The 15,293-nt window shown below is 36.2% G+C and overlaps 2 protein-coding genes across 4 annotated transcripts in view; both read right to left on the minus strand.

Annotated features, from left to right (window-relative positions):
• The window catches only part of LOC144957521 (protein misato homolog 1-like), a 158,717-nt gene that overhangs the window by 98,297 nt on the left and 45,127 nt on the right, over positions 1-15,293 (minus strand). The gene's annotated exons all lie outside the window — the stretch shown is intronic.
• On the minus strand, positions 4,457-15,087 carry LOC144957932 (uncharacterized). Of its 3 annotated transcripts, none has more exons than XM_078889491.1 (3): positions 15,030-15,087; positions 7,809-8,131; positions 4,457-4,734 (listed from the first exon to the last, which is right to left on the minus strand). In XM_078889491.1, exons 2-3 carry the CDS (start codon positions 8,115-8,117, stop codon positions 4,534-4,536), a joined length of 510 nt encoding a protein of 169 aa, XP_078745617.1. In that variant the 5' UTR covers positions 8,118-8,131; positions 15,030-15,087; the 3' UTR covers positions 4,457-4,533. The 3 variants fall into 3 exon arrangements, with proteins under 3 accessions (XP_078745617.1, XP_078745616.1, XP_078745618.1); XM_078889490.1 differs by lacking the exon at positions 15,030-15,087 and adding an exon at positions 10,334-10,382; XM_078889492.1 differs by lacking the exon at positions 15,030-15,087 and adding an exon at positions 9,483-9,624.

Genomic DNA, 15,293 nt, shown 5'->3' on the forward strand with positions numbered 1-15,293 from the left:
TAATGTTATGAGGTTCTTAGCCAAGCGCATACTATCTATACACTGCGATAAATAAAAACACCAAGGCCTCGGCGGACACACAAGAACTGAGATGCGAAATGGATTTAGAACACCTGGGCCCAATTTTATGCAAGCGGACTAGATATTGTAATTTACCTGTCTAGTAAATGACTTGCCAGACTTAAGCCTTAGCCGAGAAAGTGACAAAAATATCGGATTTTATGAGTGTTTTCTAGTCTCGGACTAACTAGTCTCTTGCCTAGAAGTGGGCGTTGTAAGGACGGTGACTAATTCGGCCATTTTTTGTTGGTAAAATCAAGCTGTCTAATAGACGATGGCAAGTAAGATACTAGCCTTCATACTTTCAACACAAGCGGTAGTCCAAGTTCGCAGCACACCGTCATTAGTGTGTATGTCCTAAGATAAGCATATTATTACTGTATCTCCCTGATAAGAGGAGTTAATCTCAGCTAATAACCAGACACATTTTCAGGAAACTACAGAAAAGCACAGCTTTGCCTAAGAATGGAATACAGATAATGTAACTGTTTTGAATCGTTTACGATGTCCAAATATTTAAAGTACGTGAATGAAACCGGGAAAAGCTCTACACGAGGGCTTCCAATAGCTCGATGGGTACAGCAAATTATTCTTAATCTACATGGCCGATAAAAACTATTGCTTGCTATCTTTTTATGATTCTTGATGTCCATCAGGATAGACAGATCATGTAGAAAGTTTTGAAAAGCGTGAATAAACCTGGGGAAAGCTTTGCATATGGGTGAAGGAGGTTTCGATAGCTCAACTGTTAGATTATACGCTTCAAAAAGACAGAGACCGATAACTTTGTTATCTGTTTGGTGTGAGGCCTGTGTTCAGTCTAACATTCACACAGAGGTCTTGTGTTAATTAAAGGCATTAATTTGGACAATTTCAGAGGCGATTTAGAAACAAAACTTACTAAAAATTCAATGATTTCTCCAGACCAGTGGAATAGTTGTCTCATCGAAACGCTTGACAAACATGCGCCATTCCAAACAAGGACCGTCACCAACCACAAGTATGCTCCGTGGTATACGTCGGACGTTAAAGAAGCTAAAACGAAGTATCGGAGAGCAGAAATACTGCTAAAAACATCAGGCCTTACGATTCATCGTGAATTATTCAAGAACACATTTCGTGCCTGGAAGACAACAATAAAAAAGGCAAAGACCACGTATTTTCTTTCAAAATTCGAAACTTCTAAATCTTGCAAAACAATTATTTAACATCTGCAATGATCTACTTGGACGTCAAAGATGCACTTCATTACCATCTACAACCAATCAAAGAGACTTGCCAAACACATTTGTCAACTTTTTAAAAGACAAAATCCATAACATTCGTTCAGAACTAGATCGGCATGAACCATTTATAGATACAAATACATTCTGTGGTACCCCTTTAGACAAGTTCCAACCAGTTGCACCTAGTTTCATAAACGAGTTGATAAAAAAGCCCCCATTAAATCCTTCGACCTTGATCCCCTACCAGCACAGCTTTTGGCCAGCTCCATCGATACATTATTACCATCCATTACATCAATCATAAATACATCCATACTGACTGGCGAAGTTCCATCGTGCTTTAAAAGTGCCCTCGTCAAACAAATTCTGAAGAAACCATCACTGGACCACAATATATTAAACAATTATCGTCCTGTATCAAATTTACCTTTTTGGTCAAAACTGTTGGAGAAGGTAGTTCTTACACAATTAACATCTCATCTTAAGAACAACAGTTTGGAACAACCCTTTCAGTCAGCCTAGAAACACCAACACAGTACTGAAACGGCGCTTCTTAAAATCTTTAATGACTTGTTATGTCAATGCTGATGCTAACAATATCAATGTATTATGCCTTTTAGATCTTTCAGCTGCCTTTGACACCATTGACCATGACATTTTGTTTTTAACTAGAAAATACGTTCGGCATAAAAGGAATTGCCCTTAAATGGTTTACATCATTTTTACAGGATCGATGGCAGACTGTCGTGGTGAATGGTGTTCAGTCAGAACAAGTTTTACTAAATTTTGGAGTGCCACAAGGCTCTGTTCTTGGCCCTGTCCTTTTTACTGTATATATGCAGCCCCTTTCTAGTGTGATATCCAGATTAATCTGAGTTATCATTTTTATGCAGATGATACGCAAATATGTGATTCAGCACCCCTTAGTAATTTACAGTTCTTAATACAACGAATTACGAGCTGTTTTAATGAGATTAAATCTTGGATGTACCACAATAAGTTAAAATTAAATGACAGTAAAACTGAGATTTTAATGTGTGGAAGGCCGAGTATCCTTAAGCAGGCAAATAAATCACCTATTACTCTCGGAAATAGCACAATAGAATTTTCAAATAAAGCAAAAAACCTTGGCGTCATCATTGATAAAGATCTTTCCATGACAAGCCACGTGAATAACACCATACAATCTATGTACATAGAGATGAAAAAATAAGCAAAATTCGTAATTTAATACCGAAGCATATAGCAGAACTTTTAATTAATTCCCTTGTTTTATCTAAATTGGACTATTGTAACTCCCTTTGGGCGAATTTAGCTAAAGACAAAATTAGCAAACTTCAGGTTGCTCAAAATAACGAGCCAGGCTCATTGTACGCAATAACAAAAAATAACCGTCAGCAACTTTTCTTCTCCGTGAGTTACATTGGCTTCCTGTGGAAAAAAGAGTTGCCTATAAGATTTGTACTGTTGTCTACAAATCCCTGAGCACGAACAGTCCCTCCTATATTAAAGACCTTCTAAACATATATGTCCCCAATAGAAACTTGAGGTCAAGCAATGACCAATCAATCCTTGTCAAACCTAAGCCATTGCGTAAAATAGGTGAACAATCTTTTCAATTTTCGGCCCCTCATTTTTGGAACTCTCTCCCATCACACGTGAGATGCTCGGATTCGTTGACAACGTTCAAATCTCGCTTAAAGTTTTATCTTTTTACGTCATAATGTTGCAATATTATTTTCATATTTTGTTGTTTTTAAATTGAATTCGTATCACGTTTCCTTCACACTTGTCTCACTGTAATATGTTTTGTTTTATATCACTGTAAAGCGTTTAGAGCCTGTGACAACGGGGTAAAGCGCTATATAAATGCCATTTATTATTATTATTATTTACTATTGTGTTCAGTCTAAAGTTACCCACATTCACACACACAGGTCGTGTGTTCAGTTTAGAGTCACTCACATTCAGACACAGGTCTTGTGTTCAGTCTAAAGTCACCCGCATTCACACACAGTTTTGTGTTCATTCTAAAGTCACCCAACTGACATTGGCCGCGCCCAATGAGGATGCCGCTGAAATACAACCAGACCATTGGTTTCTTCAGCGCCAACCATTCAGAAATTCACACATTGGTCTTGTGTTCTTTCTAACGTCACACAAATTCACACACAGGTCTTGTGTTCAGTCAAAAATTAACTCAAATTCACACACAGGTCTTGTGTTCAGTCAAAAGTCACCCAAAGTTACACAGAGATCATGTGTTCAGACTAAGGTCACGCAATTCAAACACAGGTCTTGTGGACAGTTTAAAGTCCCACATATTCACACCTATGTCTTGTGTTTAATCTAAGGTCACCCAGTTTCAAACACAGGCGAATGAGATGTTTCCTTTTATCAACAAAACAGGATGAATGAAACACTACAGACGAATGAGATATTATCCAATAATAATAATAAGATAAAATCTCATTCGTCTGTAGTGTTTCATTTATCCCGTTTTGTTGATAAAGGGGAAATACAAAACGTCCACATTATCTGATTATCTGTTTTGTTTTATTAAATTGAAGCTTACAATCAATTTCACATTGTTATTCATTTCGTCGAACTTCGAGCAGAAACATTTACAGTACCCTCTTCTATATTGATTTTTTGGTTATGAATATCAGATTGTTGTGGTTTGCTTTTAAAGGAATAGTAGTAATCCACAACAAGATGTGATTTTTTGTTATATTTGGCTAAATATTTACATTGCTTGGTAAACACGCACCATTGAAAGACATTACAACACCCCTCTCCTCTTCGTCTTATTAAATAAACCAGTCAAAAATATAGTGTTTGACCTTTATTGGATTTCGTACCAAGGACCAGCCCTACAGCTGGCCACTCGAGCACCAAGGTCTTATTCTCAATTTTTTGATGTTGCAGAGATGTCTTCTCGCTCTGAATCCTGCAGTTCCGAGTCATCCTTTACGAGGGCGGTTGGTTGTGTCTCAATCATCATCATCATCATCATCATCATCATCATCATCATCATCATCATCATCATCATCATCATCATCATTATCATCATCATCATCATCATCATCATCACCATCGTCAAATTCATTGCCATAATTATTTTTTCAACAAGACCAACAACCAGGCTCCTAAATAATGATTTTATAATATTCTCCCATTTTAATATAAATAACTTTATAAAATCAACATTTTCAGTTTGAATTGCCAAGCATTTAATTGCATGATTTTATTTGCAATCACTAGGTATCGCGTTAAATACAGTTCTATCAATCGTATGGGAAAAGGTGTTGACTTTCAGGTATTCAGAATACAGCTCCTCCACATCTGAAAATGTTTTGAATATTAAGGTTTTTGGATCACACGTCTGTTTGTCGAAATCCCACTGCACCTCGTAGTCAGAGCCAACATATCTCATTGTTATCTGGTTCTGTAGGAAATAATATTTCAGTTTAAACATATATATAAATATATATATATATATATATATATATATATATATATATATATATATATCACTGGCGGTCGGTCTAGTGAGCGAAGTTGCTTTGTGCCGCCCTTATATTCCAAATTTAACAGATACTGTTTTTCACAATAAATTTTAACATATGATGCTTTTCGTTAACACTCGCGCATCTCTCCTCTAGCCGTGACAGGTAGCCTACCTACTGTACGAAGGTTGTGTGTCAACGCAGACGGCTCTCTTTTTCTTGTTGCCAACGAGAAGCAAGCGAGATGACGTGCGACAATGAGGTTAGGGAGGGGTATGGGGGGCTCCCTATGAGCGAACAGTCAAATGGCCGTTCTACTATTTTATATTAAAGACTGTTTTCTTCTGTTTTAAAACTACGGTTATCCACCTCCCCCCACAAACAACTGATACTCTTTACTCAGGGCCTTCTAAAAATAGTATCTCTTTTGGTCGCCTCGTCTTTACTGCCAAAATAATTAGGTCAAGCCGGCAAATTTAGTTTTGCACACCTTGAGGCCTGACTTGGGAGAAATCAAAACCATATTATCAGTTTTATCATTGGGAGAACAGGTTTGTTGTTATCTAAACATACGGTGGAAGAAAAATTACAATGAATATAAATTTTTAATGGCATTCGTTTTGCTTAAATGGATATTAATTATCAATAAAGAATATTACACAAATCATTCACCGAGTAGAACCCCATGATGCTATAAATAAGAATCCCAGTCTTAACCCGAAACACACAAGAGTTCAACTTGTAGTTATGTAAATGTATTGTCTTTGAAGTCGTAGATAAGTAGTAGTAGCGCATTGTGGTTGGATCTTCTAATTCCTTCTATTAAGTTTTGACTGTTATCACAGTTGATATTCAAAGACATTTTCTATGACAGTCTAATTGCTGTTGTCATGTTACTCTTTAAAAAAATGATATTCACAAATCTCAATGCACAGACGTGTATCACAATTCATACCGATGCTATGAAAGGATCCATAGACTTCAGTGATTGGGTTGTATAATTTTTTTCTTTACAGGAAGGTCGACAAATGGACATCTTTTACATTCCCATCGTAAATACCAGTTACGTGAGTACACCTTTTTAAAATCCAAACCAAAAATGCTCCCCCCACCCCTTTACACACAATAATATACACACATTCTAAAAACAATGAATACACTAGAACATTGATATTGCGCAATATCCACTGACTATGCTCATGACACTTAAAAAGGGCTCCTAAGCCAATAGCAACATGAAAGATGAGGAATGATGTCTGCTGGGCGAGATAACATTTTCCTCCAACATAGACAACACTGTTTCCGGCCAGGTACTCATTTTACACTGGGGTAGGGTGAGAGAATGTGTTTTCGATCCATGCCGCCTTAAATAAACAGCCAGCAACCGCCCCTGATATATATATATATATATATATATATATATATATATATATATATATATATATATATATATATTGTCCATTTTTGACATATCGACTCTAAGCTGTAATAAAATGTTGGGATAAAACAGATGCAATCATGTTAATTACAAAGAAGAATGACGAGAAGTGTGCCGTCGTTTTAGATTTCACCACTTTAACAAAACACATTTATTTTGTCTTCAGAAAGACAAATCAAAATATCAAGTTAGAAGAGCATTCGATTCACACACAAACGGACCTGGATTGATCCCGCTCGAAATCGAAGTTATTTTGGGACCCTCTGCCCTCCCGCCAGTTATTGAGTCGCTGAATCTGTTAGATTTGGCGGAAAGTACTTTGCAATTTAGACTAGCGTCAGAACCAAACAGTAGCAAGCAATTGCTATTTTGCGTTTCATGCTAAAGAAAACGGGATAAACTCGAGCTCCATTGACCTAATACTAATCGCCCTGAGAGAATTTAAAGTTTTGAGATTTAATTTTTAAACCTGAAACTTCCTAAAAGTAAAGAAACTACAGTCAGTTTTGTCAATAAAACAAATGTGTAAAATAACTCGGACTCTTATAATAATATCGCTGACTATACATTCATTTTCATTCAACGTATAAACACAATAGCATTTTGACGCCGTGGGACACAAAAAAAAATCAATTTAAGAAAGCAAAAGAAAATACACAAGTATATGGTAAGTGTACAAATTGTGACACAAAGACTAAAGTGCACCTATATGGTAGTGTACAAAATGTGACACACAAGACTAAAGTACACGTTTATGATAAGTTTACAATATTATGTGACACAAAAGACTAAAGTAAGTATACAAAATGTGACAACAATCGTCAGAACGGTAAATAAATCGGGGAGAACCTGACTCATAACATTAAATTTCGGATTGACTTATTCAATTCGGGGGTTCCAATAGCTCAGTTGGCAGAGCTCTTACTTCACACGCAAAGGGACAGGGATCGAACCTAGGTGACGTCAAGATATTTCCGACCCCCCCCCCCCCCCCCCCCTGCCCACCCACTAGATATTTTTGTAACTGGGTAACCACAATCAGTAAAATCGTGGGTACAGACCCACCAACTTTTTGATTGTGAACATCAAAGACGCCCCCCTCCTCCCCCCATTTTTTTCTATTTGACACACCGTCTGTATCTGGTGTTATGTCGGGATGGAACGGATTATCAAAAGGATTTTTTAAGTAAAATTGTTTACAAATTAAATATGAAGTATTATGATTTGTGCTTTCTATGGAATCATCATATCCGTTCTCCAGTGTTCCATTGCACGGATGAACAACCCAGAAAGGAGTTCTGTCGGTGTTTGGGGGGCTGCGTAAAACAAGGATCCGTCATAAACTAGAAAATGCATTCTCGTAGATTCAGACACACAAATTCATCCCTCGTAGATTCAAACACACAATCTCATCCCAAATACAATCAGTTTGACTACAAATGCATTCTCGTAGATTCAGACACACAAACTCATCCCAGATTTCGTCGTTTTGACTATAAATCCTATCTTCCGCCTTAAAAACAATACGAAATAATACCGTTTTTGGACGATGGGTCACTATTTAATCGTCATTACCTTGTATGGCATTACAATTGCACCATTCGGGAGGCATTGATGAAGATATGCATGTGCACGACTTGGTTCAGAGTGGCAATTCTCAGTATCTGTATCATTATAATAAGTGGTCCTTGTATCTAAATCGTATAGGTCCTTGGTTGTCTGAGTTTGTTGGTAGACTTTTTTCAAGGTAAAATCAGCGACAATCACCACCGGATTGTCATTAAGATCAGTCATATTCGCTGTAAACGTGTCGGGCAGACAACATGTCTTCGTCCCGAGGACAGATGGAAACATGACGATGGCTACAAATAGAAGGAGTTTCATTTTTGAAAGATAAACTGAAAATTAAAAGAAGAAAAATTAGAAAATCCCAAATTTAAACTGGGTACATTGTGATTTGTTAACTCTTGGAAATAGTATGTTTTTCGAAACGATATATATATATATATATATATATATATAATATATATATATATATATATATATATATTATATATATATATATATATTATTATGACAGATGTTATCAAGAATTCAACACGTTTTAAATTGGATAAAAAATGATGTCATCTCAAAACGGTATTAGGTCTTGGTAATATTTAACATTGAAAATGAAGACTTGGGTTATGTCCGTTTGTAGAGTGGATAGAATGACATGGACTGGTGGTTGGTCTTGTTTTATTTACTATATACACTCATCCCTTGTCGCAAATTTTCATAGAGCATGGCATGTGATTTCACGTTTACGCCAACGATATCCATATGTTCAATTCAGATATTTTATCAAATCTTGTGACTAAAACAGATAGGTGTATATCGACAATAAAATATTTGATGATATTAAACAAACTGAAATTAAATAACAAGAAAACTGAGTTATATTTGATGGAAATTTCATAGAAAATATGCGTAAAATCAAACAGTCCACTGTTGATCTGAATATAAATGGACATGAAATAAAAATGTATCAGTGTTGTAAAAATAATGTAAGTGTAAATCCTTGAATTACAAACTGGAAAGAATTTCATTTATCCGTCATTACCTAACTCTTGGTGTAACTAAAATACGTGTAACAACACTGAATTTCTGTCTCGACTTGCAATTCTCTGCTTTTGACATAACCTGTGATTTTACCAAAACTCAATATAATGAAAAACAGTGCTGCAAGATTGGTAATAAAACAAAAATTACTTGCGCACTCTCTTCCTTTTTTTATGAGAAATATCTTTCATAGGGCCTTTTATTTTATTGAACTACTTTGGTTTTATTTTTATATGTCAATGGCGATTATCTATATTAACTTTCCATGTGCTCAAGGTCATTGGTCACATTGCAAAATGTGCTCAAAGTGACCCACATAGTGAAAAGTGTTCGCAGATTGATCATTTTATTCAGCTTGACACATTAGTATGTTTATAACTTTTGTACACAAAGCAGCGTGCTTACATTTGTTAAGAAATATCCAATTGTTGGACAGCAATAAATCAATGATTGATGATCTGGTTGGAAGAAAACATGAATATAGATCGCTCTCATTGATTGTATATGATTGTTATAAGATTATTGATACAAATGTGTGATTTAATGTAATAATGCAAATGTAATGCGCCTAGAGCATGACATCGTCATGGTTATGAGTTATAGAAATACTATTTATTATTAATATTATTATGTTTTTAAAAATCCGACCTTTTCTAGATACTGTGCACTTGGATAGGATAATCACATTGCCATCCGGAAATATAATAGACCAACACACACAACTATGTGTAACCTTGAATGTTTGTAGTCCGGTTATACAGTTTACTGAGAATTAGTTATAAACATGGATTGCAAAAAAACAATAAGAAAGATCTGAGTGATGTCAACTTCGTTCGATCTATATGTAATTGAAAAAGGTATACATATATTTGTGTATGTGTGTGTGCGTGTGTGTGTTTGTGTGTATGTGTTTTGCTTGTGTGTATACGAATGTGATTGTGAGTATGTATCCGTTCCAAGTTGTCGACATGTAAAGCGGCTTATCAAAGAACACAATGTCGGACCATAGTGTTGCGGTAAATGTAAGCCTTTTTATCACTAACCAACATTCGCCAATGACACTGGGACATATTATATAGTCAGCTGACACAATTGTTGTTCAGAGAGATATTATGGCTATTGGTCGGGGCCTGAAATAAACTCTTGAACATGAACTAGATAGCCTACAGGCGTGCCTACCCTCAGTTTCAAATTCAGGGACATTTTACGAATAAAACCTCAGATGATGAGGAAGATGATTATGACGATCACGACGATTAGTGAAACACCAAATAGTCGACACGATGTCATATGGAAGACTTACAATCTTTAACCACTGAATACGTTAAGATTTCTTATTGAACGGTGGGTTGGGCCGATGAAGTTGTTTACATAATAATGTGAATCTTACGTATGCCTGGCACTAGGAAAACGTCTTTTTTATTTGCTCAGTTCAAATTACAGACCTATCAAAATGCAGATAATCTGTTTTGCCAGTGTACTACACCTATGATATTTACCAAAAGTGCTGATGAAATAACAAAAACTGCACATTTAGAAAGACCCATTGACGTTATCCATTACTCTACTCATCACACAAAATCCCCCGTTTGAATTGCGTTTTGATTTTGATTTGTTTCCATCCTGACCAGTTCTAATCTATTGCTGTGACTGCTCTTTTGATAAGTGAAAGGCAAGTAGAAAGAATTGGATGAATTAAGGAAGGAATTGTGACAAAAAGCAACAATAATATACTACATATAAAGGGTTGATAATAAACACACACAAAACACACACACATACACACACACACACACACACACAAATCGTGGTGAATGAGTTGCTCCATGCTTCATGTCTTCATGTATTCCCTCATCAGGGCAAATTGAGCCAATTTTCATGGCATAGCTTACAAGATAGCTGTTAGCTTTCCTTTTTATTGCTAGGACTCGTTTACATCTGAGTCAAGTCGGGTATTGCGTGTAAAGCGACTTATCAAAGGACACAATGCGGTCAATGTAAGCCTTTTTTTATCACTAACCAACATTCGCCGACAACACTGGGACATATTATATATTCATCTGAAACAATCGATATAAGACGTGTAACGATGTTGTTTGTTGACAAGCAAATGTCAACACGTCTGCCCAGATTGAAATGTGTAGCAGGACTAACCCAAACACACAATGAATTGAATTGCAGTCTTTCCTAAAGCAATTATGAGGTTGTGATGAACACCTAATTTATATTTTGATATAACACAAGTACAAAGACTTGAGCTTACATGACAGTGCAACGCCATATCATATGCTGTAGTGGTGGTAGGGATGATGATGTAATGGTAGTGGTGGTAGGAATGAAGACGGTAGTGGTAGTGGTGGTAGGAATGATGTGGTAGTATCGGTGGCAGTATCGGTGGTTCGGAAAATAGACAGGCCTACCATTTCAAATTTCAGGGACATTTTACGGATAAAACCTCCAATTTTAGAAACAATACATTGCGCAATATAATAGTAATGTCTTAAAAGACAGTCAAACATCTAATATCAAGAGAACTATATGGTTACAATGGTGCCAGAGGTTATTATAAGTATGTGCTGTAGTTACCAATCTGCTTGCAACAAAAGGGGTATCCTCACTCACTGTTTTAATATTTTACCTGGATAACTCATCAAGATAAAACGACCACTGGTCAGATTAACTGACCACAAAAAGGGTATTTTTCTCCAACCATTGTGAGAGAGATTGCCTTTCCAATTTCAGAACTATATGGTTTGTTGATAGCTGATAATCTGGTGGCGGGGGTGGTTGTAGTAGTGGTGGTGGGGGTGATGGTGTGGTGGTGGTGAAGGTTGTTGTAGTGGTGGTAGGGAAGATGATGTTGTAGCCGTAGTTGTAGTAGTAGTGATAGTTGTTGTAGTAGTGGTGGTAGGGATGATGAGTTGTAATAATGTGGTGGTCGGGATGATGAGTTGTTGTAGTAATGATGGTAGGAATGATGATGTGATGGTAGTTGTAGTATTTATTGTGGTAGGGATGATGATGCGGTGGAAGTTGTTGTAGTATTGGTGTTAGGGATGATGATGTGGCTATAGTTGTTGTAGACGTGATAGTGGGGTTGATGATGTGGTGGTAGTTGTAGTATTGATAGTAGGGATGATAATGTTGTGGTGGTAGTTGTAGTAGTGGTAGTAGGGATGATGATTTGGTGGTAGTTGTTGTAGTGGTAGTAGGGATGATGATTTGGTGGTAGTTGTTGTAGTGGTTGTAGCAATGGTTATGTGGTGGTAGTATAATGGTCGATTTTTTTTCTAATTTCCTAGTCAAAAAGTGAACTTCCGTATTTTCCGGAACAGCCATTATTTTTTACAAATTTCCGGGACAAATCCGGAAATTCCGGGATGGTAGGCATTCCTGTGCAATCAACTAAACGTGCTCAAAGCGCCCTACCAAGCCAAACAGCAACATAACGTAAAGGACGAGACTAGACGCCTGTTAAGCGATGTGTACTACATTTTATTTTCAATCGAGTCAACGTTGGAAACGGCAAAGTACTCATTTTATACTTGAAATAATAACAAAGACCCGAGTGACGTCAAATTCATTCCATCTGATGTCGCTGATCGGATCAACCGAATACGAGCACCGAATCGTAGGAATCGGCAACTTGCATCCCGAATCAAACATATTCATTTTAGTGAATGGACCAAGATTTAAATTTTTATATTCTAAGGGAACAATATTCCAAAAGATTATAATTCTTCGTAATTATTTAGTAAAAACACCATAAGAGATCTTGGCTACTATAATCATTTCATAGAACTCAAATAGCATAATTAAACATTATATTAATTTTGGTCTCCTCGATGGAATATCAAACGGGTCAGGTTGCCGGCTAGATCAATCTTTTCATCTCGTTATAAGGCTCCTTCCGCACTAAGACAAAACTGTCCCAGGACGAATGTGTCCTGTCCCACTGGAGAAAACTTCTATTCAAAAGGGGTATCGCACTAGGACAGGACTGTCCTAGGAGACACCTCAAGTATCGCCTGCGCAAATGCATTATCAAAATAATATTAATAATAATAATAAATCTTTACTGTCCTAAAAAAAAGTGGCAATTTGTCATTTGGTTACACATTTATAACAATACAATATTGACATAGACACACTCACACAGATGCACACTAGTAACATAGTAGTCATCGGAATAAGAAAAAACCGGCATCAAAAACAACAACATCATCATCATAATTCTTGGTCTTATATTTTTACATTGTTGTGCATTTGCATATATATATATATATATATATATATATATATATATATATATATATATATATATATATATAATTTTAATATTTACCACAATGTTTGAGACAGTCTACATTAATGTAGACTGTCTCAAACATTGTGGTAAATATTAAAATAATAATTCGCTCCATTGCCACATGTCGAGCACTTTTCGTACCATATTTGTATCAAACACGATTCAATATATATATATATATATATATATATATATATATATATATATATTATCATCATCACCATATTCATCATCATCACCACAACAATCTTCCTAATATTTTCGTTACAATCCTCAACTTTCACCATTTCCCTAAAACACCATCACCATCTTCATCATACTCCATATTATATTATTTCCTGTAACAAGCTATGAGAGGGAAAGCCTGTGGTCCTCCTCTCTCTCTCTCTCTCTCTCTCTCTCTCTCTCTCTCTCTCTCTCTCTCTCCTCTCTCTCTCTCTATCTATATCTATCTCATTTGCAACTGGGTATAGTGAGGTGATTCCAAGAAAAACATTTTAGGATAAGATCGGAGATCACCATAGTCTATGGATTTGACCCTTGAGCAATCTTTGGGTCATTAAAGGATGCACCCAATATTATTTCCTCTTTCTTTCCATTTGTCTTTTTTCTACGTAGTAAAGCACAGAAATATGCAACCTCCATTTCCTCTTTATTGAGAGAGAGAGAGAGAGAGAGAGAGAGAGAGAGAGAGAGAGAGAGATAGGAGGACCACAGGCTTTCCCTCTCATAGCTTGTTACAGGAAATAATATAATATGGAGTATGATGAAGATGGTGATGGTGTTATAAGGGAATGGTGAAAGTGAAGGATTGTAACGAAAATATTAGGAAGGTTGTTTTGATGATGACGATGAAGATGGTGATGATGATGATGTTATTGTTGTTGATGCCGGTTTTTTTGGGTTTATTTTTTCGATGACTACGATGTTGCTAGTGTGCATCTGTGTGAGTGTGTCTATATCAATATTGTATTGTTATAAATGTGTAGCCAAATGACAAATTGCCACTTTTTTTTAGGACAGTTAAGATTTATTATTATTATTATTATTATTATTATTATTATTATTATTATTATTATTATTATTATTATTATTATTATTATTATTATTATTATTATTATTATTTTGATAATGCATTTGCGCAAGCTATAATCGAGGTATGTCCTAGGACAGTCCTGTCCTAGTGCGGTACCCCTTTTGAATAGAAGTTTTCTCCAGTGGGACAGGACAAGTTCGTCCTGGGATAGTGTTGTCCTAGTGCGGAAGGAGCCTAAGAGTCGACGGTTAAATAACACGGCCAAAATGACGTGAAAATGTCTATTTTACTCGATTATATTTACCACAAACCTTTTTCTAATGAATTTCCAACCTTCGCGGGTAATTTAAGACCACAATGGGACAAGATTGTGAAGCATCCAAAATGAAACTAATGTTTTATTAATAATAATCTATATCATAGATATGAGTCGCACGCGTGTGTGTATGTGTGTGCGCGCGCGCGTGTGTGTGTGTGTGAGTGTGTGTGTGCGCGCGTGTGTGTCTATCTACTAGGTATCATGTCCGAATGAATAGGATAAACGAATTTCAGTGTTCAGCCAATGATAACAATTAAGAACTTAAATTTGTTGTAAGTTTCAGAAACTAAATTCAATTTCCTTAAAGAATATTTTAACTCAGCTTTTGGAACAATGCCTTAAACTTGAATTGTTCACAAGTTCACCACCACGAAATTATATCATTTTGACGCGAATTGGTAAAAATCTTATGTTCTGAGGTCTACCTACTTAACAGGCACACAACAACAACAAAACAAAAAAAAAAAAAAAACTCACATAAATTTTAGTAGAAATTCAATAAATACTTTATCTTCTATTCTAATGTCTTACCTCGTCACGGCCTCCAGCAAGAAATGAATAAAATCAGAAACTTACCTCAATAAAACACATTGTGTTATCTCTCTAGTGTCAGGGTCACTCAATTTTTAAACCACATCCTTTGGCCTTCTTTTTGTTTTGGTCCCCCCCCCCCCCCACCCCTCTCTCTCTCTCTCTCTCTCTCTCTCTCTCTCAGGGTATTACACTCACATTCGACATTCCTATCGGTAGGCCCCTGGTTCGAATCCCATTCTGGGTGGCGCAAAACGGAGTCCA

Source organism: Berghia stephanieae, chromosome 12 (genome assembly GCF_034508935.2).
Source record: "Berghia stephanieae isolate SIO BIC M18660-M18661 chromosome 12, UCSD_Bste_1.3, whole genome shotgun sequence".
In the NCBI taxonomy this organism is placed as follows: Eukaryota; Metazoa; Mollusca; class Gastropoda; order Nudibranchia; family Aeolidiidae; genus Berghia; species Berghia stephanieae.